This window comes from Sylvia atricapilla, chromosome 7, assembly GCF_009819655.1.
Source record: "Sylvia atricapilla isolate bSylAtr1 chromosome 7, bSylAtr1.pri, whole genome shotgun sequence".
Taxonomy (NCBI): Eukaryota; Metazoa; Chordata; class Aves; order Passeriformes; family Sylviidae; genus Sylvia; species Sylvia atricapilla.
In genome coordinates, this window is record NC_089146.1 from 26,803,932 (window position 1) to 26,830,711 (window position 26,780).

Here is a 26,780-nt window from a genome sequence, read left to right on the forward strand (position 1 = left end):
AGGAGACAACGCCAGCTGGGTTATCCCCTGTTGGCTTTGTGTCTGGGGTCAGTGTGGCTCCTGAGTGAAGGCAAGGGGCCATGCATTCTTCCTCCTTGCTCCTGAGTTGCTCTGCAGCAGCCTTCAGGGAAGGCAAGAGTGTGTGGGAAGTTGATGCTGGGTGCAGGCAGAGGTGATTGTGCTGTCTGAGCACTATCAGACCCCATGTTGGGGAGCTGGGGAGAAGGACATCCAACAGATAAAGGGGGAAATGCACAACTCTGTTTTCACTTGGCAGGGTGTAAGTCATGCCTTACTTCATCAGAAGAGCTTCATTACACAGTTACAGGTGGCCGGGTCAGTGCCTAGGGAACATTTGGGGGCCTGGTTTCTTCATGCCCAGCAAACCCCAGTATCCCTTGGCTCCCAAGCTGCTGCAGGGGCCAGCAGCCCTTCAACACTGCAAAGCAAAGTGCACCAGAGAGCAACAAGGGCCATGGATTAGTGTCTGGCAGCATAAAACTATCTTGTATGGCTAAAACAACATCACTATAGTGATGGGGACATGCATATGTCTTCTTCTTCCCTCCCCCTACAACGTCATCCAAACTCTCAGGCACCCGCTAGAGAGAGGTCTGATGGCTTGTGTGTGTGTGTGTGTTCTGCTCTGTCCTCTCCTTCCAAAACCAGTTTCATTGTTTGCTGTGGAAGAAAGGCATTGTGTTTTGGGTTGCTTTTCTTTTCCTCTTTTTTTTCCCCCCTCCCTTGTTTAAGGTGGTGGTAAATAAGTTAATGGGGCAAGCGGGTGGGGAGGCAGGTTTGAAAAATTACAGCTGGGAGAAAGTGAGTGTAATTGGCTTTGGCAGCCAAAATGGTTTTATGCTGCCAGACACTAAACCTAGCTCTTTGCATTAGGCCTTGGCTTTAATTTCCTCACGCTGCTATCGGGAACTGGGCTGCATTTGTCTTTCCTTCCTAATAGGCAGGGATGTTAATGCTGACAGGGTTACTGCTGTCGGCAGCCTGGGCCCTCTCCTCCCCTCCCAGGGGTGCTGGCTGCGTCCGAACGGGAGGATTATTAGAAGGGGGAACGAGAGATTGTTTATAAATTTGCGGAAATGGAGGAATGCAGAGGCCCCAGCCTGGTCTCCTTTGTCCACAGAAGCACGCCCAAGCGCACGTCACGCGCGCCCTACACGGAGCCGTGTGGCTGGGGCTGGCGGGGGGCGCGGGGGGAGACGGGGCCACCAGCGTCAGCTCCGAGGTCTAACACTGCGGTGGGAACCTTCTCCCCATGTTTCTCTCCTCGCCCACGGCTCCAACAGTGGCTCATGAGCACCTGAAGGAACGAGGCCTCTTCGGGCTGCCCCCACCACCGCCGGGAGCCAACCCTGCTGACTACTACCACCAAATGACGCTGATGGCCGGCCACCCAAACCCCTATGGGGACCTCCTCATGCAGGGCGGGGGAGCAGCCAGCACAGCACACCTCCACGATTACCTCAGCCCCGTTGATGGTGAGTAGCAGCTTGGGTTCTTCCTGGCATGGCTGAAATTCTGGGGTAGATGGATGGGCCTGCCCTCCGGGTGGATGTCGCTGTATGTGGTGATTCTACCCTGCTGAAACCTTTGGGTGCCGCAGTATAATTTTTGGCTTAAAAGATCACCTCCTTCCATAGATATATATAAAATATACATAACTTGAAATATGTGCATCCTAGTGTTAGGGAGGGATGGCATGGTTGCAGCATGGGTAGGAGATGGGCTGGTCCAGCAGGCCGGGCATTGCTGCTGTCCTGCTGCACTGACCATGAGTGACCAGAGCGTGTCTGGGGACAAGCTTCATCTCTAGTTTGCCATCCCACCCCGTCTTCTGCCTGCTTGGTGTCTGGGGTGAGGGCAGGTCATGCGCATGCAAAGTGGACTTCTAGGCACAGTGGACTTCTCATCTTGGCTGGGACCTCTCAGGTCCACAAGGAGAGAAAATACCTGAATGGGGAGAGACAGTGGAAAGAATATAGTAGTGTTTCGTGCAAGGAAATAAAAAAAGCAGGAATATGGTATTTGTGGTAGTACTGGATGTCATAAACTCAGAAAGCTCTCACTCCTGGCTAAATGAAGAAGAAATAGAAGCATATATGAAGTCCAGATGATTTTTAGAGCTGTTAGAAATGTCTTTCCTTTCACTTCATGCTACATCTTGCAAGAACTGGGGTTGTACAGATACTACAGAAGGCAGTTTGGGGATTATTTCTGCTGCAAGAAAGAGAAATCTCAGCTCAACTTTCAGATTCAGCATCTGTTTCCTGGGATGTCTTTGGATTAGCCTGTGGACCATTATAATTTTTGGAGTGGAGATCTGCATCGTTTCTTTACCGCTTCAAAGTTTCTGTTGTTGAGCTTTTAAGATGAAAGACTTTTGTGGTCTTGCTGCTTCGTGAAGTGACTGGTTTAGAATGATAAAAGCTGTTCTGGCCATTCACTGCTGGGAGTTTACAGATATTTCTAATGGAAAAAGTTTCTCGTCTGCAGCTGCTGTGGAAGTTTTACCTGAACAGTAATTTTGTGCTGCCAATTCCTAGATTAATTTGGAACCTGGATCCCAGTCAGAGAGAGAGCACAAGCTTCTTGGTACCATCCTTCTCTCTAACACCCAAAATATAGCCCAGACTTCTCTGCTACAAAGCAGCTGGTCAATAAGACTGCTCTGTCTTCTCTCGCAAGGGTTAATGCCTGTGGTTATAGCAGATGGGTGCAAATGAGCCCTGCCAAGTTCTCCTCGGGCTCATGAACAAGACTCCTTCCTCCTTGCCTCCTTATTAGTCCATCTCTGACCAGCAGTGCCTCACTGAAGTGCCAGATAAACAACCAGTGAGGGAAGCAAACACAACTGTTTTCATGGTGGTACAGGCTGGCTCTCAGCACACCAAGTTGCTCATCTCTGGTTTGCTGAAGATCAGTCTTTATCTGAGGTACTGAGATACTCCTCTTGGCAGAAGGCTCTCATACTGTTTGCCTTCTCCTGAAAACAACTCTACAGTGAATCATGTATCAAAGGTCTCGGTTTCACGCAGCCAAGCTCATAACCGTGATTCACTGCAGAGCCAGGGCTCACCAAGCATTTATTATGATCTTTTGGAAAAGCTTTGTTGGTGATTAACTGGAAAGCCTTTTCTGGGCCTTCACGTGTTTTGCATGAAATGGAAACTTTCAAACATTATGAGATTGTGACATGAGACACTACCTTTTAAGAATGTGTAAAGGAGCACCAGTCCAGTACCAGTCTCTGGTCTGTGTGCCTGCGTTTATCCATCACCCAGAGAAAAGAGAGAATTGTACATTATTAAGGCAGAGAGTAAAATGGATGGCTCTGAAATGCTGGATGAGGAGACAGTGTCTCCTTCTCTTTTTAGAAAGTTATTTCAAAAATTTAAATCAGCAGGGCCTAAGTAAATAGTTGAAGAGATAATTTAATAAAGCATCCTCTTATGGTGTTTTTCTGAGACAAGAATATCAGTAGCATGCATAAACCCCCAGTGAGTCACCACCTCTCTGCATCTGTCATTCAGAGAGCCCTTTTCTTCCCAGGGAGTCCAGGAACATAGAAACTTTACAGGAATTAGTTTGCTGAAAATGCAAATAGCTCTTGTTAAACCACATACAGCACCATCATTCATTTGTGATAACACTGGCACCTGCGAAAGGAAATAAGGAGATAAGCATATATTAAATTTGGCCTATTCAGTGTCACATCACTTCCAAACACCTGCAGGTTGGTCCATGGGCGCTGTAGGCACTGGGTATGGTGGTTCTTCCAGAGACACATACCTGCGCTTTTCTGGTTCCTGTAATTGCTTTTCTTGGAGAATTTCTCAGTGCTTTCATGTTTTCTGTCAGTGTTTTTGACTCCATCACATGTCTAAGGTCAAGAAAAGTAATAGGATATAAATGTCAGCTGGAGCTTGTTGGTGTCAACCCTGTGTCAGATCTGCTGAGTGTTCACATGGTGACTGAGGTGGGCTGCCCAAAGCTGCATCTCTGCTGGGTTTTCAGTGTGCATCTAGAAGTAGTTAAAGCACTAAAGTAGACCAGATTTAAGTTTCATGTACCAGACTGCTATGGTGTTCAGGCTACTTCCAGTAGAGACTAAACAACCCTTCAGTTAGTTCTCCTGTTCCATTTCCTCATCCAAACAGGGACTCAAAATCCAAGAGTGGAGTTTAAATCCAGTCTTAATCTTATTTCCTGGAAATATTCCTATATTTTCAAATCAAAAGTTAATCACTTTCCAATGTCACAAATTGCCGGTGGGGTACGTTTGAGACTATCTACAGGTTCTATTCACCCGATCAAAACAATCTTCTGCATTTGTTTTTTAGAAATAGTGCTACTTGGTGGATTGTTCCAGGTGACAGAGTGGTTGTGCAAGAGCATCCCTGGGGCACACAAAGGGAACACAATGACCCTGGAGATGGCTACCACTTTCTAAGCAGGTTTAGTACTTCCAGCTGCTTTTTCCCCTCGGCACAGGGCTTCCTGTGATTACCCTCAGCCCTTCAGGAGGAGCCATTTTCTCTCAACAGGAGTCCATCCACGCTGACTCCATGCTGCAACTGTTATAGCCCTATACACCAGCAGATCTCAAAGTGCTATACAAAGCAAAGCCATTTCACCATTGGAGACCACAAAGAAAAAGGAGATCAGTGAGTGGAGTCGTGGCAGCCTTAGGAACAAGATCCAAACCTTTGGAATAAGATTCTTATGGCCAGTGTGGAAATTAGAGATCATCTTTAAATCCATCACTTTGCACAGTTTTGAGAGTGTGATTGGGTTGTGCATGCTGAGTAAGGGAATGGGAAAAAGACATCTTGAGTGCAAGTTAGGTCCAAGGTAGTCCCTCATGTCAGGAAGGCTGTATAGGTGTGTACCAATAGCAGAGATGACCCTGCAGTACTGTCATTGCGTTTTGTCCAGGAGCTAGAGGAGGGATCCCTGCCATGTTTTTTGCTGCCTGGTACCAGGTAGTCACAAATGTCTTCATTCACAATCAGCAGTTTTAAGAAGGAGAAGGCTTTGTTCAGCCCAGCGTAGCCAGCAGGCCAGCAGCTGGCACAGTTGCCTGGGATGTGGGCAAATCATTTAGCAGGACTTTATTTCTCCAAATCAAACAGTGATTCAGCTTTACCAGCCTCTTTCAGTCAGTGTTGTTGGAGCCTTTCTCCTTGAAGGAAATGATTTAAAACCAGCAGGGTAAGCAGTGGGGCTGGCAGTGCAGTCGGGTGGTGACTGCAGTTGGCAGGCACGTGGCCGGGAGAGGTGAACTCAGGACTCTCTCCAGCAGGTTCATGTGGAGCAACTGCTCCATCAGTACAAAAGCAGAGAGGCAAGCCTCGTGGTGACCTAGGAAGGAAGGGCTTCCCCTGGGGCTGGAGGGGCAGCAGCCCTGGGTTTGTAGGCTGGATGTGCTGGATCACAGATGACTTCCCAACCGAACCAGCTGTTGGCTACTCTGGGCAGACGGCGCGCCCTGTAGTCGCTTCCTTAAAAACTCTGAGAGACCTATTTTTTTGTTGTTGTTTTCTTTGTCCCAGCATAGAATGGAAACTTGCTGAAATTTCAGAAAAGGTTCAGAGAATGGGAAACAATTTCCCACCCATTTCTAGCCAGCAGTGCTTTTTTCCTCCCCAGAAAAATATGTGCAGAAGAGAGAAAAAGTCCCAGAGCACCCCGTAAGTGCTGTGTCTGGAATCCTGCTGCACTCTGGTTTCTAAAGAATTCAATTTACATATGCAAGTTGGGTCGACTAAACAGTTACCTTGTGGATTGGGAGTAGAAGAATGCAGCCTTGTCTTTCAGTGAGGATTTGAGGAAAACATTAGTATTCCTTGAACTGCAAAGTTGATTGGCCTGGGGAGAGAAGAAAGAAGGGTCCCAGGACAGTGTCTGGTGCCAGAACAAATGTCCAGCATCTGCTGCAGTCTAAAAAAGAGGTGTGTTGCCTCTGCAGAAGGAGAGAGGGGAATAAGGAACTGGTTACACAAAGAGTGTTTGTAGTTTATTGCCGCTTGCTGATTATGGAACCATCCTGTGTTTTTATGAGGCCCTTGGTTTTAATTTGTTGATGGGAGTGGGGGGGATATCTCTGTACGCTTTGGATTAAGCTTTCTTGGTGAATGGTGAGGAAGAGGGACCATTTTGATAACACTGTTTATCCTGGGGCTTGGCGTGGGGATGCAGGGAAAGCAGTGGCTCTGGCTGGGTTTCAGTGAGGCGGGAGGAGGGCAGGCAGGGTGTGAGCCATCTGCAGCCCATGTGCCTTACAGGCTTGTCTGTCAGGGAGCAGATTCCCCTGATGAGCTGACCATTTGGTCATCACTGACCTGTTGTGGATCAATCTAAATTTGAGAGGAGTATCCCAGTTTCTGAGCAACTTGTGGATGTGATAATTCATAGGCACATCACAGGAAAGTGCCAGAAATACTCTTCCCTTCTAGCAAAAGAAATCTGGACTTCCTTCACAGCTCTGAGCTGTCTGGGGGACTGGGCTGGGATGTTTGGCAGACATTGCCAATGTCACTCGAAAAAACTCAGCCTTGAATTCATGCTAGTTTGAAAGATTTCCTGAAGTGTGTGAGTTATATTTATTCTCTAGCATGTAGACCTGAGCTTGTGACAGTCACTGTATCTGGGTCTGTATGTGAAATGGTAAGAAAAAGCCAGCGCACAACAGTTAAAACACTCAAAAATATATGTGGAATTGACTTTTTTTAAGGAGAGGCACCAAGGTCAAAGACCTTTTGGTAATTTTTTTATTGTCCTTCATGAGCTGCTATCCACAATGCTGCTACCCATGACCAGAGCTTTGGGCTCAGTACAGTACTGTATCCTCCCATGCATCAGTTCACTTTTTTCTTGTTTTGCTGCATGGGCTTTGGCCCATCACTTCTTTGTGGACCTGGGTGACAAAAAAAAAAAAAAGGGTTTTCCATATCTCAGTGCAATTCAAAAGGAAAAGAATTTAAGATAAGGAAGATTTCCATCTGAGGCAGAGAGGGGAAAAAACTGAAGGTAACAAAGATTCATAGCTGAGGGAGAGTGGCACAGAGAAATTGATTTTAAAAACTGAAATACTGGTAGAGGAGTGGAATGAATTTTGAATTAATTTCCTACATTTATTTCAGTGTGTAACTGTTTCAAATTCATGTTAACCTATGATGACTTTAGGTTTCTGAGCACAACTTTCAGAACAACCAAAAAAATGCCTTTTTTTTTTTTTTTTTTTTTTTTTTTTTTTTTTTTTTTTTCCTTCAGGAGTGTTGAAGGGGGGTACTCTGACAGTTTGGGAACTTCCCCCGACATATTTTCCAAACATCAAAGAATTCCTTAAACTAATCTTGTTCGTTTTGAGAAGTCAGCACTTTTGAAAGGGGAGAGGAGAGAAGAATTTTAGTGATAAATATTCCCAAAGCTTTCCATCTGTGTGTCTGAAAAATGGATCCTGCCTTTAGTTACTTCTCTGGGCACAGTCCCTGCTGAACAGTTGTATGTGTTTTTTCTTTTGGAACCACACTGGACCTCAGGCAGCAGAAGACTTCACTTATGTGCCCCAGTGGCTGTCAGTCAGCCTGTGCTGAGCACCTTGCTGTGTACAGCTGCACAAATGCTGACCGCTGCTGCTGCCTGGTACCATTTAACGTTCGTGCTCCATGTCCTCAGATCAGGAAATTCAGGTCAGGAAAACTTTATTATTTAGAACAATTCCAGTCTTATTAATCTGCTTTTGAATAATAATTTTGAAAAAAATTTCTCTTCCTAAATGCACTGGTGAGCATTTCTTCATGTGCCTAAACTCCATTTCTGTTTCCAAGACCATTCTCTTCCCAGGCACCTTGGGCAGGCTGTTCATCCATAGCACGATTTTAGGTCACAGCTTTTTGTGGAAGCCTGCAAGACCTAAGAGGCTTTTGTGTAAAGCATAAGCCCAGCCTATTGAATCTGCTATCAAATATTTCAGATAGCCCACAGTACTTGCAGGACCTAAATTAGAGTGGACACTAACACAATGCATATTACTGGTTTTGGGCTGGAGAATTCCCAGGTGAGCTTGATAATCTGACAGCTTCCTGCAGAGTTTTACATGGGGAAAAAACAACATACCTGTGTGCAGCAGGGAGGAGTGTCCACGTTGTCTGCACTGCTAAAACCCAGGTTTCTGTTGGACATCAGGTCTTCTTCCCTCTGCAAATTAATGGGAACCAATGGCTGATCCAGCATTGTGGGCATAAATCATGTGAAGGAACAGCGAGAAATGAGTACAAGGCTTTTCTTTCTATTTAGTAATTTATCAAGGGAAGTGGCACATTAATAAACAGATCTCCCTTGAGATGTGGGAGTAACAGAGATAAATATGACTGTCAAATCTGGCCTGCTTCCTTCTGTTAGAGAAGGAGGAGACTGTGGGAATGCAAATGTAGGAAACAATATCTATATCTGGAAAGACGCATATTATTTGTAGGACAGAAGCCCTGACAACTCATCTGAGATGGGGCCCCATCACACTTGGTGCAGTACATACAGAATAAAATACAAGCCCTGTCTAAAGGAGCTCATCTAAATAGATGACACTGGGAAATAGGGACACAGAAAGAAGCAGCACTTTCTTAAGGAGGTGTGGCTGAAGAGGACTGGGAAGAGTATCCAGGTCTTTCCAGGTTATGGTGCATGTATTGAATGATTTCCTTATGGCCAGAGGACCATTACGATCTAGGCCCAAGAAACCTTCATGTTGTTTGGTCCAGAGTTTTTGGCAGGGCTCAGATTTCAGGAACCAGATGTGAAGTTTGGGAATTCTCCATTTCAGCCTTTTGGGCCAGCCTTTGCTGAGGGGAGTTCATTTGCTCAATTTAGTTTTGTCTACAGTGCCTCTACAAAGTGGCTGCATCTTTTCTAGGTTCCAGGGAAGTGTCACCCAGGGCTAGAGTCTTCCAGCTGAAAGCATTTGGGAAGTTTGAGCCTAGTCCCTCCAAATCGTGGGACAGCTTTAGCACTCACAAGGTGTTTCTTATAGACTGCTACCCTTTCTGTTTGCTACCTGATCTTTGTGTCACATTTTCTAGAATCTCTCCACCCCTTTAGGCTGCACAATGTAGTTGTACAAAATAGTATAACAGTGTGTTGAATATATATGCACCAATCCAATTTTTAAGAGAAATTCCCAGTATTGTCAGTTTTTCAGTAAAGGCATTGCATCTAGCAACTCTGGAAGCTGCTTAAGTGTAGAACAAAAGTCACAGACTGCTTGGTTCAAGTACCAACTTAGCCTTGGATTTCCAGTGGGATGTCGGGCAAGTCATTTGTCTTGTTCAACGAGGGTCATTATGGGACTAAGAGGATGGTGATATAAATCCCATTGATTACACAGCACCCAGGCATGGTAATGGCAGAGCCACTTTGGTGCATGGGAAAAAGTGATGTGGAGACTGGAACACTACAACCCAGCCACTGGTCTCAAGGAAATGCTGACACAGACTGCTGTGAGCCAACATAAACAAAGGAATTGTTGATCACACCAGCAGGATACATTTTACCTCCTTCATCCCATTCACCCTCTCACATACCAGCACTGTCATCAGGATGGAAAGTTCATGCTCTTGCAAAGTGCCAGGCTTCTATTTGGTGATATGCAACCAAAATCAATGCCTTCAACTAGCTTAGGGGAAAATGGTTCATATTGCCTGTCTGGGCAATTCATTGTTTTATTCACAGTGTTTAATAGGATGTACCCATAGGATGCTTTCTGGTGAGACCACCACTGGAAAAGGCAGATGGTGATACATTCCTGTGCTCATCAAGGGAAGGACCTGCAGCAGCTGAGCCCTCCTGCACCCCTGGGTGGATGGCAGGGATTACCAGCCAGGACCCATTGCCAAATGCTATATTTTGCTCTCAGATTTTTTTTTTTTTTTTTTTTTTAAATGCACAATCCAAACACTGCTTGCTTTGGGGGGATGAGTCATTCCAGGTTTGGATCTGGTACCCTGGAACTGAAGAAAGCTGTGATTTGACCCATCTGCAACTCCCGTCCATGCCACCCCAGAGATCTGCAGGTGGGTCAGGCCTGGGCAGAGTTTCCTTTGGGTGAAGTCAGTCGTTCCAGTTAGCAGTGCCGAAACACTGAGGAATGCCAAACTTTTACAGTAGTAACCCGTCATGTATTGCAGATCCATAAATGGGCCTGGCAGGGTTGGAAATTACTTCATGCCTGAGTGATTGACAATTGCTAATAGGGTCCAGGCACTGGCAGATCCCCTTGGAGGGGGAGAGCTTGAACTTTGTGCCTGAGCTGCCAAATTGGTTTTCTTAAAACTCTTAATTTACTTTCAGGGTTTCTGAAGCCTTGCCTCCTTCATTAATTGGATGGCCGGCATTGTGCTCATGCTCGTTTGGTTTCCGTTCCCCCGCACCCAGGCACACACTCACCATTTGCAATGGTTGCCCCAGCTGGATGTGCAGCTCCCATGGCCTGCTGCTCCTGACACCGAGTCAACGGGCATGGCTGCGCTCATGGAAACCCTGCAGGGCCTTCTCCCTTTTAAGTTAATTTGGTGCCTGTGAAAAGGAGGTGATGGACAGGATTCTGTATCCCCTGAGGACAGCAAAGCAAGCGGGTGCTCATGGAGCTGCCTGACCCCTGTCATTCAGCACCCAGAAGAGAGGAAACTTTCCATCAAAGGGCAGTTGGTCCCTGCGCTGCTCCTGGGTCCTGAACATCCTGCAGCAGTCATGAGTGCAGCAGTTCTCAGCACTTCCAGCCTGCCTTCAGGAAGGAAGCAGCCCACTGGTCTTGTCTGACAGTGTCTCTCTTTCCTGCAGTGTCCCGGTTTTCGAGCCCACGGGTGACTCCGAGATTAAGCCGGAAACGAGCCCTGTCCATCTCTCCGCTCTCTGATGCCAGCATTGATCTCCAGACAATGATCAGGACCTCCCCAAACTCTCTTGTGGCATATATCAACAACTCCAGAAGCAGTTCAGCAGCAAGTGGCTCCTACGGCCATTTATCTGCCGGGACAATCAGGTAAATCTCTGGGATCAGCTCCATTCAGCTGAGAAACCATCTGCACAAAAGAAGGGATGAACCTCTAGCAAGGGAGATCTCCCCTTCCTCATAGCCTCTGCTTTTGTGCATCAGGGCTGTGTAGCACAGGAAATCAAAGCCCCCATCTGGTTTTGCATGCGGAAGGGTATTTTGTGATATTTGGGGTGAGGATTTTTTGGCTGGATTTGGGTTATTGACTACCACATTTCCAGTAATTACAGTGTGATCATGCCTCCCTGCAAGCAGAAACAGATAATGAATTAATCTTAAAAAATGCTCATTGTGAGCAGTTTGACTGGTTAAGAAACACTGTGATTTAAGAGATTGCCCCAAAGTACTCTCCAAATTATTGGCCCACATTCTTAGAAAAAAATGTTGCCTGGGTGGGTAGAAGAGCCTAATTCTAAAAGTGTACTTAAACCAAATCTAAACCCTTGAGTCAAGTTTTGTTCAAATCTTAATTAAAAAGCACTTACATTAGGCAGCTGACTGTTGTCAGTCCCTACTGTGATTACTTCACCCAAGTTTCACAATGTTATTATTCTTTTTATTACTTAACTGTTAAAAATGTTTGAGCTAATTAACACTGATGTTGCAAAGCAAAGGGTTACAAAGATTATGCATGCTTAAAATTTGTGGGGGCAAACAGAGATGTTGTTATTAGTAAGTGTAGCATTAATTAGGTAATTTACTTTATCCAGCAGCATAATTTAGAAGTTGACTGTAAAATCAAACATAAGGATGACAGAAACAAATCACAAATTCTTATCTGGTAGTCTTATTTTTTCTAGTCTTTTTACCTGTTGTCATTAGCTGCACAATACCTGTAGAATCTCAACTCTAATACTCAGATATTAGAGTAATAGCTGGTATTTTTTACAAATCACTGGAGTCCAGGGACTGACATAATGGTCAACTTTCAGCCTCCAAGGGAATAATCAACTAATAATAAAGAATTTGAAACCCTTCTGGTTGTTCTAAAAATATATCCTAAATGTAAAAGGATTTATAAAATGGGTAACATATATAGCAGCTTAACTGCCAGAAATTTGGCATGAAAAGACTTTTTTGTTATTGTTTTAACAGCATCTTAGAGGCAGGAATTAAATACTCTCTCCAAAAGCAAAATTGGTCATTGGGCATGTTTCTAATTATGGCCCTATTCTCTGAGCACTCACACCTTGGGCAGTTTTAGTGGTGTCAGAGAAAATATCATGAGGGCAAAGGTTCAGAACAGCCACTTCTTGAAGGTGGCAAATAATCAGTCTTTGGGCTGAGTATCTGTGGTTCGTGCATCACAGGTCTAGAGTTAGCGCAGAGCATCTCCTATGCTTCTCTCTTCTGCCCTGAGAAGCATCCAGGTATTGCCCCTGGGAGGGAACCCCTTTTTTTCCAAAAGCAGAGCTTTATTTTTACTGCTCTCCACTGCTGCATCTTGTCTTGGACCTGTTGGCCCAGTTATTTCCCAGGCAGCCAGGGGTGAGTGGTGTTCTGGTCACTGCTGACCTAGATTGGAGATGAACCAGTGACCTACATAGGAAGGGTGACACGCTGCAGCAGTCCCCTGAGCCAGCACTCCCCTCACCTGAGTGCAGAGTAAATTGCATGGTTTTGGACTATGTTAAGTGGATACTTTTTCATCCCTGCTGTAATCTGTGCCAGGTGAGCCAGGTGATGCTTATTTTTCATATCCAGGTTAGCATAACCTCAAAGCTGCAAGTTTGCAAAAGAGGTCTGCTTGGGAAAACCCAGGAGCCGTAGGGGCTGCAAAGCCAGATGTGCCCAAGTCCCATCCTCTTCTGCACTCCCAAGGGCTTTTGTTGAGGTTTTTTACATAAGAAGCAAAGAAATCACAATCAGTTTAATGCTTGGGTTGAAATGATTCGCAAGTTTGCTAAAGCACGTGCATGTCAAGTTGTGACTTTGCAGTAAAGCAAGCAGTCAGGCTTATCCTGTCATTGAAGGCATCTATCTGGGCGTTGTAACCTGGCTCCTGGGGTCTCCAAGATACCAAACTTGAATCAGAGACTGGTTTAATGTGACAAGTATTGTTTAAAATAACTCATCGTTTCTCTTTCTGCTGTTGCTGCAGTCCGGCATTCAGCTTCCCCCACCCGCTTAACCCCGTGACATACCAGCAGATCCTGACCCAGCAAAGAGGCCTGAGCTCAGCCTTTGGACACACTCCTCCCCTGATCCAGCCATCCCCAACCTTCCCCCCACGGCAGCACATGGCAGTCATCTCTGTCAACCCATCACCAGCACAGAGCAGCAGCAACAGCAACTGCATCTCTGACTCCAGCCAGGTAGGGACAGCCGTCCTGTATGGCACATGTGGAAATGGAGGCACATTTTCTGTGGGAGGCAGGCTTCCCTTCATCGTTCCTGTGGGAGTTTTAACAATTCTCTTTTTCACTCACACCGTCCTTTCATGTTGCTTGTTTTTTTTTTTCCTGGCAAGTGTTTCTGAATTAGTCACAGACAAATTTTGCGCCCATCTCCCTTCCTTACACCTACCCATGCAGAAACCAACCAGTATTGACCACAATATGCAAGGTCATCCCAGGCATGAAATCTCCTTGAACATGCTATGTCCTATGAAATAGAGGGAAATCAGTTGCTGTAGTGTTTTGCAAAATAAGCACCTGTGAACCAAACTTCTTGTTGGGACCTTCACCAATCCCTCCTTCCTTTTTTGTACTCATGTGAACTGTGATGATGGTCTTAATCTTTATGTAGCAATTTTATGCATGTAAGTGCATCCGGTGTAGGGCCTCTTCACATTTTACTTGCTGTTCCTTCTTTTTCTGTAGATTTTCTCTCAGTGTGTCCCTGCTGTTGATTTTTACTGCTAAATTTTGCAAAACCAGGGGCCAGGCAAAAACTAGGAATAAGATCCCACACCTTAAATACCTGTAAGCACAGAGGCACATATAAGTGCACAAGCCTTCCACATGCACTGGGTTAGTGAATATGCCTGGGACATTTGTAACCATTTTTCTTTTCCACTTACATTCCTTCCATGTCTAAATTGCAGTTGCTTTTCTCCCAAAAGACTTACTTCACCATATGTCACACCCATTTCAAATCATTGTTGTATCATACTGAACTTCTAAGACTGGTTTATTGTTTTAGGGTTTCTCATGGCTGCTGCACTGCAAACTCTGTTTGTTATTGCAGGTTATTTGATTGATTGGTTTTGTTTTTTCCTTGCAAACTGGCTACCAAAATAATGTGGCAGGAAAGAGTTCTGCCTCTGTTTAGTAATTTGCAAGACCAATCTTCAGCAATGAGCAAGAGTATTTAAAATGTTAATGTTCCAATTTTATGCACATACATTGGGATGTTTTTTCTCCTGAAGTTTTTCTTATTTTTTAAGAGTTTAGCAAATGACATACACAGTCTTTCATGGACACAGCATGCCAGAGCCCTCACATATAACCAGAGCCCCCTGTTTCCCCCAGGAATTCATTTTCTCAGCAAATCATTTTGTCATATTGAGAAATAAAACTGTGGCTTGGAGGGGGGTTGTATAAGACTTTGATGGCTATGCCATGGACTGGATTGCTCTGAAACAGAGCAGCAGTGGCAAGGCCAAGCTCACCAGTGAACCTGCAGAAGCTGGGGCTGCTCTTGATTCTTCTTCCCTCTCTCCCATCCCTCTGCCTTTCACAAACCCACATGGGCTGGTTTTCATATGAACCCCAGGCCAACCCTGCTGCCCCCTGCCACTCCTGAAGCTCAGCCTTGACTGATTTTAAAGTTGATTCTTAATGAGGAAGTGGACCGCTGTCTGTCATCCCAAACCTCAGTGCCATTTCTTGCCTATTTTTTTTTCCTAGAGCAAGCAGAGCAGTGAGTCAGCTGTGAGCAGCACCGTCAATCCAGTAAATAACAAACGCAGCAAAGTCAAGACTGAAGTTGAGGGCTTGCCCCCAGTGTCCCCAAACACACAGGTAACCTCCCTGCTGCGAGCCATGTTGTGGGGTTGAGGCACCGAGCTGCTGGGTCTCATCTTTGGGAATGATCTTGGCATCTTTTGTTGCAGCTGAGAGCAAGGCAGCAAAATCTGCCAGGCAGACAGGTGTCTCTTGGACCACAGAGCCCAGGAAAGGATGGGGCAGAGATGCAGTGACTGAGTGAAGCATTCCATGGGTACTTGGAATTCAGTTTGCTGTTGCTGTGCTTGGAAAAGAAAAAAAGGAGAGAGCAAATATATCAAGTGTAATAATGTAAAAATGATGTCTTAGTTTCCTGTGCTGCAAAGCAAGCAGCATCAGTGTCTCAGAGCAAACATAGATTATGAGGGAAGCTTGCATGTAGGTAGAAAGCTTGCAAGAAAAGGACAACTTCTTGATTCAACAAGGAATTGCTCCTAGAAACATCCTTTACACTGGTGACACAACATTTGACACCAAGAAGGGCCCAGAGGCCTTTGCTTTCTTTCTGGAGCTCTGTGATTGCAAACTGTTTAATGGCTGACAGTATCCATCTGACCGTCCTTTATCACAACTGTAAACTATCGGGAGTGCTCAGGGCACTTCATTTTCATGAAATATTAGGCCGTGTTATTGTCAAGCGAATGGAAGAGTTGATGACAAATTTCTCCTTCTGCCCTGGTTCAGGAGCAGGTCTCAGCATGATGCATGGGGACAGCAACGTGTGCAGTCATCAGGGGGCTGGTAAAATTGATGAAGATAGCATATCAGGGAAAGATAAACATGCTGTAGTCAGCACGATTAGGGCAAAGAGGCACCTCTCTGGAGCTTTGAGTTTAGGAGTGCATCTACACACTGCTGCAAAATCACATGCCCTGAAAAACCAATCTGGCCACAGTCTGGGCTAATAGGGCAATGTGTTTATTTCACGCAGCAAATGAAAAAATATTTGAAAGCCATCAGTTGCTTTCTCAAAGCACGTGTTACTGGAGGAGCTGTGGGACATTGAGCTGCTTGCTCAATGGCTGCCATCCTCCCTGCGCTGCTCCATGTGCACCCAGCTTGGGAGTGCTTGGATAGCACCAGCCTGGCACACCCCTGCAGCCCTGCTCCAGGGGTTTCATCCACTGGGTCTTAAAAACACTGAAATTGGCACTGAACAGAGCGGGGGAGTAGTTTGAAGTGGTGCAGTGAGATTTGATTAGAACAGCAAGGTGAAATTAAGAGTAGGAAAATGCATGCTGATCATCTAATAGTTCCTAATGAGGCAGTATGTGGAGTAATTCCCCAAGGCAAATGTGGGTTCCACATCAGTATTGACTGGGAAATTACTAGAAGGCACCATGTAAAAGACAGCCCATTCTTGGCAAGGAGAACAGATTAAAAAACTGAATGTACCAGACGTCTCCTTTGGTCTAAGCAAGAAGAATTAATTAAATTTAGAAATGCCTTTTCTGCAGGAGATTGTGCTGAAAAGTTATTTTACAGTCAGTTAGTAATTGTCTGATCCATTTTTTGCTGACTGTGAAGTTCATCTATCCTCAAAAATGTGTATGTTTTGTTTTGGAAGTGCTGCATTTGAAACACCCCATGCGAGTTGTGGTTTGGGTGTTTGCAATCCTTGGCCAGATAGTATCTCCCATGATGGTTTGTGCTGTAAAAAATGCAATCAGACAAGATTTGTGGGACACAGTGAAGTACCAGGCGTAGGGGACCTGAGTTACTGAACTTATGCTGTGCCACAAGAGAGCTCCAGTACAGATTCAGACTAGCACTGAACTAGCTAGAAATGAAACAAGTCAATCCTTTTCAACAAATTAAATTGTTACAATTCCATTTTTTCAACAGAATGTATAAAAATTTGGGCAAAATATGATCTGTAGTATAAAGTTACAGTTGTCCAGGGACCGTACTTTGCATGGATAGAAACATTCCAGGAGAAAAAGAGATGTTTACAGCTCAACCAAATAAGAATTGCAGCAAAAAGAAGCTGCAAAAAAAGTTTGAACTTTCTCAGACTATTGCTCTGGGCTCTGGTATAAGTTTGAATCTCCAGAAGTCTTTCTGTAAATTACTAGAGTTTCCTGTCCCAAGAGCCACCTTGTGATATCTTTTTTTTTAATAAGAGCTAATTAAAACAAATCTCTTCCTCTCCATATCTAAACTTTCGAATAGAAAAGTCATTGCTGGCATGTATGTCATGAGCTAGTTAATGAAAATTGTTGAACTTTGGTACAGCACATCTTGCTTTCCAGGCCATATAATGCCATTAAGTTGTTAATCATTGCAGCTCCCCAGCAGGCGTTGGGAAGGTGTTGGTGGAGAAGGAGATGGCAGCCAGATAGGTCTGTTAGGGCAGGCCAGAGACAGTCTGAGGTTGTGTCTGCACGCACATGGGTCCAGCTGGAGCATCAGATAGTGCGGAACAGCATCTGCTGTGGTCAGATGCTCCAGTCGGAAGGTGTCCTGGAAGCAGAATGCTTTGTGATAGGCAGCAATAGTATCTGGGAGGAAAGGGAATGAAGGGGGTCAAAACCTGCAGGGTTTTGTCTTGCTAGATTCCCAAGCCAATACTGGGTGCTGATGGTCATATCTGTAGTGCAGGTGTCTGATGCATGCAGAGCTGACAGTCGTCCTTACTTGGATGTGTACTAATTATGTTGTACGTTACACTACTATGTGTTGCCCATGCTTCAATCCTAGCAGCCACAACAAAAAATCTTCTGAGCCTTATTTAGCACTGAGGAGCTGGCTAGACAGAGAAGTTAAGGAGAGAGCTCACAGTGTACCCAGCATTAAAGTAACTCATTTATTAGTCCAGAATCCCAGGAGCTCTGTTCTGCAACTTATTCTTACTGGGTCTTGCTCAAGCTTTCCAAATTCCCCTCTCAGAGAAGTGCTTTGAGACCTCACCACTTTGTCTCTGTGGAGCATCCTGCAGGCATAAATCTTTGGGTTAGGTATCATTTTCTCATCTACTAAGAGATGCAGAAAACAGGACACCCCTGCCCAGCCCACGGCAGGTGAGTGTGGGCTCTGGGCTCTGACTGCTCTGTGATTTCTTTATGCTCATGTTTCTCCACTCTGCCCAGATCAGTTGTTTCAGTTTGTCCAGCAAAGAGCACAACCAAAGGTCAGAAGCCAGGTCTTTCCTTTCTTTAGTTTTTCCTGGGACTGCTCACAACCCAGCTGAATCCGAGCACTGCTTCAACAGTGGCTTTGGGGTGTTTCATGTCTTGTCATCAACTCTGATCCACCTCTGCCAAAACCTGTGGCTCTTTATTTCACGGTAATTGTGGATGTTAAGTAGCCACAACGAGCATGGTTTTGTGATCAGTTGATACTTGCCCTGTAATCTATGAGTGATGGAGGGATTTAGATGAAAGTTCACCTTATACAATGCACCGTTATGTGTTGCAGGAGCATCTGACAGACCTGAAAGAAGATCTTGATAAGGATGAATGTAAACAGGAGCCTGAGGTTATTTATGAGACTAACTGTCACTGGGAAGGGTGCACAAAGGAATATGACACTCAGGAGCAGCTCGTCCATGTGAGTAATGGTTGGGAGGAAACCCCAGCGATAAATTTGGGTTTCTGTGCACTTGTCCTCATTTTTTATCACTAGCTGCTGTACAGCCAGAGCTCACCCTGGGAGCTACTAAAGGTGCAAATCAGAGATACGGTGTGTAAACACTGCCAAAGCAGGTCGCTGCTCCCCAAGGAGTTCAGCTGAAAGAAGCCTCTCATAGATTATGTGATACTGCTCCCTTCTCGGATGCTGAGGCTGCACTTTCTGTCTCCCTTGTGCATGGCCCAATGACAGAGGGCTCAGTGCAGAAGACTGGATCAGAAAATGGGGAAGGGGGCTCAGCCCTTCTCTCTTCACTGGCCTTTTCACAGAGCCTTTCCACAGAGCTGCACCAGCGATGGGTCAGGGATCATCCATGCTGTCCTCAGTCCTAGTCCAGGCTGGGTAAGCCTTTTATGCTGCTGTTAATGAGCTGTGAAGCCATATCACTTAGAGGCTGTTGACCTGCTCAGCTCATCCCTCCCACAGAAACAGAGCACTTTCAGAATTTGGAGATATATGCTCCAGTGTCTGAAATGCATAAAAGTGGGTTGATTTTCTAAAACTTGGGAAACAGGGCTTCCATAATCACAGTGATATTCCCAAACCAGTGTCAAAACTGCTCTCTGAAGGATCCTCAAACCAAGTCATTAATCAGATTTTCAGTTCTAATTAATTCCAAGAACCTTTTGTATGATTTGCTTCATCTGGGTATCAGCCATTTGGTTTCCTTTGGCCTCTGGGGTCAACAAATCCCTTATACTCAGGGAAGTGCCTGTGAAGTCAGACATGATCTCTGCCTAAGCCCCATCTTGCTCCCAGCCCAACACCCTCTCAGTCCTTATTCTGGACCTATGGTGCGAGTCCCATTTCTTTGAAGCCAGCCCATATCTGCTGGGAATTCACCAGCCCAGCAACCCTGATGCTTGCAGCAGAGTTTTGGATTAAACACATTTTGCAACAGGAGCTGCTACTTCTGCTTTTACTTTAGCCTTTTGGTGCTTGTCTCAACTGGGCTCCCAGCTTGCCAGGGGCCACCCATGTGCAACTCACATGTAGCCCCCTTCCTGAGGGCTTGTATCTGCTTTCACCGTTTTTTATATATCTTCATTTTAGATATGCCCCCAATTAGGCATTAGTCGCCATTTGCCCATGTTCTGCATGCAAACATTGCCCAGAGGGACTACACTCTAAATTATAATTTTGGGCACATGCTCTTCTTCCATCTAAGGCTACTGCCTGCCAGAAGCCACTGCGTCTGAGCATCAAGTCCTTGAGTACAGACAGATTTGGAAACAGTTTTCAAGGCAAATTGAGTGATAAGGTGCTTAATGGGTTGCACATTGCATGGGAGGTTCCTTTTTTGGGGTTAAACCACAGCATGCCTGTCAGATGGGCTAGGCTCACATTTGTCCAGCAGTTTTTGTGTGTTTGTCTGTCAGAGATAAGAAAAACTAACTCTGCCGAGAGCAAAGTGCAGAGCACCAGGCAGTTCAGGACAATTTATTTCCAGGGAAAAAAAGAATCCAAAGTAAAACATTGGATGAAATATCCCAAGATTTTCCTAAATTTAGAAGGTTACAAAAATTGAGTCTTCTCAATTCTTCATTGATTACTAGCAACATGGGGTTGTGGATTTGGGATGCCCAAAATACACATGCAAATGAAATACAGATGTTGTGGGCCAGCTTCTGAGAAGGTGCCATCTCGCCACGCGTGGAAAAACTCCTGTTTGTGTGCAGAGCAAAGTACCTGGGTGAGCAAGGTCTGTTCCCCATACAGTGTGCTTGTGGGAGAAGTCTGTGTCAACAGGGAGCAGCAGGAGTGATGACACTGCTGCTCCTAACCTCAAATGTCACACTCAATTTGAGAGAAGCCCAAGAAAAGCCTTCAGCCAGGTAGGGGCTAAGAAGCTGTAGCTGAAGTGAGGTGAGCTGTGCAACTCCTACTACACTGAAGCAGATGTTGCCTAGACAGGGAGTGAATAGTCCTGAATAGGGGCTGCAGTTCCCCTTCCATAAATGTTCTTCCTCTGGCTCAAACAAAACCAAAACAGTAAGCCTGTGCTCTCCCACACCTCCAGCATTGCTGTGTGTAGTCTTGGTTGCAAGTTAGACTCCCACACAAACAGAGCCTGGAGACATATTTCCCCAGTCTGGTCTGGACATGGTTTAGCATGTCCCTGGGTCTCTGGGGAGGTTCATCCACCTCAGATTTCCCCCATCTGAGGCTAAAATCTCACAATGATGCCACGCTGTAAAACCAGAACTGTAGACAGCAGAACTCTAAACCCATACGAAACCTCTCCCAAACCCTGACTCCCTCAACTCTCCCAGCACACAGCTTTATATGTGTTTACATCTGGTGCCCAAGAAACCAGCTGAGCCCCAGACACCTTCTCTTGTCCCTGGGTAGGACCCTCAGCCCAGGACTGGACTGCAGCACACAGAGCGCTGAGACTGGATTCAGATGGGACTGTGAAGACTGATGGATCTGTTTTAATGTACTTCTGTGTCCTCGTGCTGCCTCACTGCCCCAAGAGAGTCTCATCCCAGAGCTGCAGCATGTGTGCCTGGCCTTGGCCAGGGGATGAAGGCGGGGGCTGGGAAAAAAATCTCAGCACAAAAAAAGCCAAAACGCAAAACCAAAGTGGTTTATTTTAGGATTTCCTGTCAGTGAATGTCTTCTGAAAACACAGGAGCGAGGACAGGCATTATTTTTGGCCCTGAGACCCCATTCAGAGAGACAAGGCCGCCGCGGGAATGGCGCTGCCGACGGGCTGGCCTCTGGTTCTGTTTATTTTTGGCAGGGCTTCATCTGCCCTGCACTGGGAAAAAAACGACCCACTTCTCCCTACCAGGGTGGATGAAGGCACCATTCTGGGTCTGTCTTTTCAACACACCAGCACAGAATTTCATGGGCCAGAGTAATTAGCAGTAATTGAGCTCTCCCTGCTGCATAGCTCTTAGATGCTGTCATTTCCTGCCAGCCACCAGCTCTGGACAGCAGGTGGATGTCATGGAGCCAGCATATGGACTTAGAAGCATAGGATCATTTAGGTTGGAAAAGACCTTTAAGATTTTTGAATCCAACCAAGGCTTGTCTCCTGTCCACCATCCTCCAGCAGCACCCCAGGAAAAGGTCACAGGTGTGTAAATGCAGCACAGTAGGGTTCCGCAGAAACAAAAATTCTCTGTCATGCCTCTCAAGAGTGACATCAAACAGCTGGGGGAACACTGAGAGGCTCCCTTCTCCCTGGCACCATGGGTCCACCAGGTTTGCTTTCGCAAACCTCTCAGTTTTAGCCTGCTCTGTACCCAGTGTGCTGGGTGCTGCAGACCTTTCTCTGCAGGACACACCAGACCACAGTGCTGTGTCCCGTGTCCCTGGTGTTACCTGTGCACCTGGCACCCAGGTGCTGCAGTGCCTGACAAGCATTAGGGAGGGAACATCTGGCTTTCAGAGCACTGTGCGTGATTCACTGGAATCAGCACTTCTAGGAGTGACCTGGTTTTCCTTTCTCTCCTACCAGCACATCAACAACGATCACATCCACGGGGAGAAGAAGGAGTTTGTCTGCCGCTGGCAGGACTGCACACGGGAGCAGAAGCCCTTCAAGGCTCAGTACATGTTGGTGGTGCACATGCGAAGGCACACGGGAGAGAAGCCACACAAGTGCACGGTGAGCTGGCAGGGACACATGGTGCATCTCACTTGGCAAGTGGGACACCGGGCTGGGGTGGTCACAGAAATGTGTTTGCAGAAATGGGCATGGCTTCAGGTAGGGCTCTACTGGCAGCAGCTCAGAGCCAGTCCAGCCCTCTGTGTCTGGGTTACAGCTTCTTGCAGATTAGATCCTGGGACAGGACAAGAGGTCAAGGGGTGTGGTTGAGTTGTTAGTGGGCAAAACTGCATTTCCTTGGGAAGAATTATTTCAGATCTACCACAGAAATCCAAAGCAACTCAAGACAAGTCACTTAAGGTGAAAATCCAGCCAATTGAGTTGTCTAAATGCAAGAAAGAAAATCCGTAATGCCACACTGTGGGGAGCCACCTAACCCTAGTTGTGTCTAACCTGGCATCACCCACTACAGCTGCTGGGACTCCAAGATTCCCGCTCCCACGGACCCAAGCATGCATACATGCCTCTTTCTAGCCTGGAAATCTAGGGCAACACCTCCTGCCTCTGCTCTCTTAATCTATAGGTGAGGTTAAGCCATAGGTGCTTAAACCCCAAGAGGATCTCAGTACCCAGACCTTCTGCATACGAGCAGCACTGTGTCTAGGGTTAAACATTGCCTGAGGAAGAGTATGGGGTACTGTTTTGTATCTCAGCCCTGTGGGTACAGGCTCACTGACCACATGGGAGAGCTGGGCTCTCCTCCTCCTTAGCTTCAAGATATGAAATTCCATATGTGCCTTCACACTTGGAGGCTCCCACCACACTGCTTGCTGATGTGGGGGAGCCAAGGATGCCTGATGTGGGGCAGCCAAGGATGCCTGATGCGGAGCACAAGAGAGAAGCAAGGTTATGAAGTTCAGTGACTGTGGTCAGCTGACGGGAGAGCTGTTCACAATCTCCCTCCTCATCTCCTCCAGCCCTTATTCCTTCCTAAGGTCCATCCCTGTCTTTTTATATCCTCTGCTCTCTGCCTTCTCCTCCTGATGACATTTCATACCTCTTCTGCTGTCAGCATTACACTGTTCCTCTCCCCAGAGTCTTGGGGATGGGTCTCTTCCTGCTCAGCAAATGTCTGAGCCCTCCTTCCATATCTTCCTCCTCTTCTGCTCCATTACCCAATTCCAGCTCTGCTCGCTTCCTGGCTCTGCCCCAGCTCCTGCTTACAAATATTAGGATATGTATGATTTGCTTGCTGCAGGACTCCTTTATCAATCTTCCAGCTCTGTGTTCATTTAATTTAGAGCATAAGCTCCCCTGGGGCACAGGGCCATGTCCTTTGTTTTAATCTTCTAAAGCACTTTGCCCAGTCTAGTGCTTTACCAATCTTCCTTAAAAGTATCAAGAAATATTGATTGTTGGTGCATACAAAGTGAGCACTGAGGGCAAGTCTAGCCTGCCCTTGTAGGCAGAGGGACTCAGGAGACAAAAACAGCAGTGGCTGCATCCTCTTTAGTGCTGTGGCGGAGCAGGAAAAAACACTGCTGCACAATCCTGCCCTTTTCAAGCCTCAGTTTTGTCACACTGGAGCAATGGCAAGGCTGTGTTTGAATCTCAAGTCATCCTCTACCTCCTGGAGAACTGCAGGCCCTCCATGTGCTATGTGCCCAGCAGCAACTGTCCCCAAACTGGAGAACCATCATTTTCCAGTTGTCTGGGATAATGGCGGCTCTGCAGACAGTGCCCTTCTGTGGCAGAGCATTCCTTGTCAAAGTCTGGCAGTGATTTTTCAAAGCAACATTTGTTTCAGACAAGGTTTGTGGTGTACATAAAGCTACAGATGAGCCCAATTGCAGCCTGCTATTTGGTCAAGGATTATTTCAACAGATGATAGCCAGAACTCCCACTGGCATAATCAAATCCACACGTAAGAGTGGGAACAACTGCTTTGAACATGCACAGGCTGCTTTGTTGAGAAGCTCTTATTTGAAAATGTGGCCTTAGAACTCTTGCTCTTAGTAACTGCGTTTTTGTGTCAGTATGCAGCAAAACTAGAATGGACACATGAGCTGTCTCATGCTGAGTTCCCTTTGTTTTCCAGCAAGAGGAATTATGTATTTCAATAACTGTAAGCGACTTGAGTTGTAAAGGATTGTTTGTACAGGGCAAGAGAAGAAAGAGATATACTGTGCTACCTCAGAGCTGTGGCATGTTCTGTGGGACAAATGAGCTAATGAAAGTTGCCTGAGGTAGGAAAACTGGATCTATCCCACCCTGACAAAGCTTCATACTGGAAGGAATCAGCTCTTGCAGGGTGCTCCTACTGGTCCTTGAAGAGACATAGATATCTCAAGAGCTGAGCAAATCTGCCTTACATCCACCATCCCTGTGCTAGACCTTAAAGGGGAGCTTAAGTTATCCCTCTTTTCTGACACGATGAAGTTGCATGGGAACAAAGTAGCCTGTGCCTACATGCTTCATGGGTTTCGTGGGCTGCATGTTTGCCTCCCTCCCTAGCAGTCTGGCAGATCCTGTGCATGTGGAGCACAAGGCAACAGGTGCTGTTGCTATTGAATGCAGGTGCCTTTGGCCAGACCTTTGGATGTGCAGAACCACTCAGCTGCCCATGGGAAAATCAGACGTGGAGCATGACCTGTCCTGCTGTGGCTCCAGTTTCTTCTTGCCAGGACTCAAGCAGAGCAATTTAAAGTCTTGTCACAACTGGACTGAACGTGTAGACATGTTTAAGTGATGTGACTAAAATACATACCATACATTACAGCAGGAGAGGCTGCTTGTTGAAGTTTCAAGGGTGTTTTTTGTATAGGAAGTACAACCTGGGCTTTTCAGTGGTCCCAGCTGAACAGGCAGTGCAACATTTAGCTAGAATTTGCAAAGGAGCCTTGCATTTCTTAAAAGCTCCCACTTGTTTTGTCAAAGAGCACCTAAGAGCCTCCTTGGTTTGAGGTGAACTCCTCCCATGCTGAGACAGGGCAGGTGCAGGGAAAAGCCTCCAGCCCAGCCAGAATGGAGGGTGGCAGCACTTCATCACCCAAAGCCTCACCACTTCTCCCAAGCTGCTCCTTCTCGTTGTGTGGGCAGCTGGTTTCCTTCCAGGAGGAAGGTTCCTGGTCTCTTTTGTCATCCAAAAATCCATCTGTCGTCAAGACTGTCAGTCTTGTTTTTTTAAACTGGTAATGTCAGACAGCCTGACCACAGCATCCTCCAAGAGCAGACCCAAGCTGTAATTTGGGAAACTTTAAAGCTTGCTAGATTTCTCTTTGTGTGTTAGGGAAGCATCTGCCTTTTCCAGTGCTGCTGCTGTTGTGAAGTTGCAAGGCTGGTCTGACTGTGGAGAAGCTGTCAGTTCCCTAGGTGGGAAGGAGAGGGCCCCTGTTTCTGAGTGTTTTAGATGCAGAGGGGTGGCAGGAGGGGCTAAGAGAGCTCTGAGAGGAGTGGAGGAGTGTTCAGCCCTGCTGGAAAAAAGGAGTCACTTGTTGAAATGTCAGGTGGGTACCCAACAAGGAGTAGCACCTCAAATATGACTCACTGCTGAAACTCTCAGCCTGTCTAGGGAAGCAAATTCTCCCAACAAAGTGAATGTTGTTCCCTAAAACACAAGCCCTTTAAAAAGAAGGAAAAAAAAGAAAGAATGAGAAACAGATGAGAAGGGTTTAGGTAAGGGGAAAAATCAAATTTTTCTGGTTAATTAATCACTTCTCGTGTGTTTTTTTTTATTTCAGTTTGAGGGTTGTTCCAAGGCCTATTCCCGCCTGGAGAACTTAAAGACACACCTGAGGTCCCACACTGGAGAAAAGCCTTATGTCTGTGAACACGAAGGCTGCAATAAAGCCTTTTCCAATGCCTCGGACAGAGCCAAGCACCAGAACAGGACACATTCCAATGAGGTAAGCCTGGGCTCACCAAAGCTCAACGGAGAGCTTTTTTTTTAAACTTTGCTGACAATAAACATACACTTTACACACTGGACACATGTAAAAAGAAACCTACTGTAATGAGAGGTTTATCTTATTTTTTAATGGGATATATTTTGCTGGGGAGCCAGACCACATTAGCTTTATATTTATGAAAGCTGTGTTTGAAATCATAAACAGATGTTAAAGTATGCAAACTTTTTAATCGACTTTGGAAATGAAAACAAGCATTTTCCAAATTTATAATTTTTAATAGCACAGATAGTATAGTACAGCTGTGCAAGTGGTATTTAATATTACTGTGGAGCAGACTTGCAGTAATATAACAGCTACCCTGGATCCTGATGCTCTGGAAATAATACTCCCTCCATCGTTTGATGTACAATGATAGAGCACAATGCAATGCTTTGTTAACCTTGGATAATTAAGACCCACTATTAGTAGTTGGGGAGCAGAGGAAATTGCCTTTATTGTAACGCATGTGATGGTCTGTTGCAACCAACCACGGCTGACGATTGAAATTTATATTACCACTAATTAGCTGACAGGGGAAGAAAAAACAACACTCTAAAGTTCTAATAGTGTTTTCAGCCATGAAGAATTCAGTCTGTAGCCTAATTTGCAACAGTTAAATATAGACTATT

At 45.9% G+C, this 26,780-nt stretch overlaps 1 protein-coding gene across 1 annotated transcript in view; it reads left to right on the forward strand.

The window, feature by feature from the left end:
• Positions 1–26,780, forward strand: part of GLI2 (GLI family zinc finger 2) — a 186,571-nt gene that overhangs the window by 147,761 nt on the left and 12,030 nt on the right. The window contains exons 5-11 of the mRNA XM_066323057.1: positions 1,305–1,496; positions 10,852–11,053; positions 13,167–13,380; positions 14,917–15,030; positions 18,433–18,564; positions 22,115–22,264; positions 25,945–26,109. Coding sequence (XP_066179154.1) covers positions 1,305–1,496; positions 10,852–11,053; positions 13,167–13,380; positions 14,917–15,030; positions 18,433–18,564; positions 22,115–22,264; positions 25,945–26,109 — 1,169 coding nt within the window. The remainder of the gene's footprint in view (positions 1–1,304; positions 1,497–10,851; positions 11,054–13,166; positions 13,381–14,916; positions 15,031–18,432; positions 18,565–22,114; positions 22,265–25,944; positions 26,110–26,780) is intronic.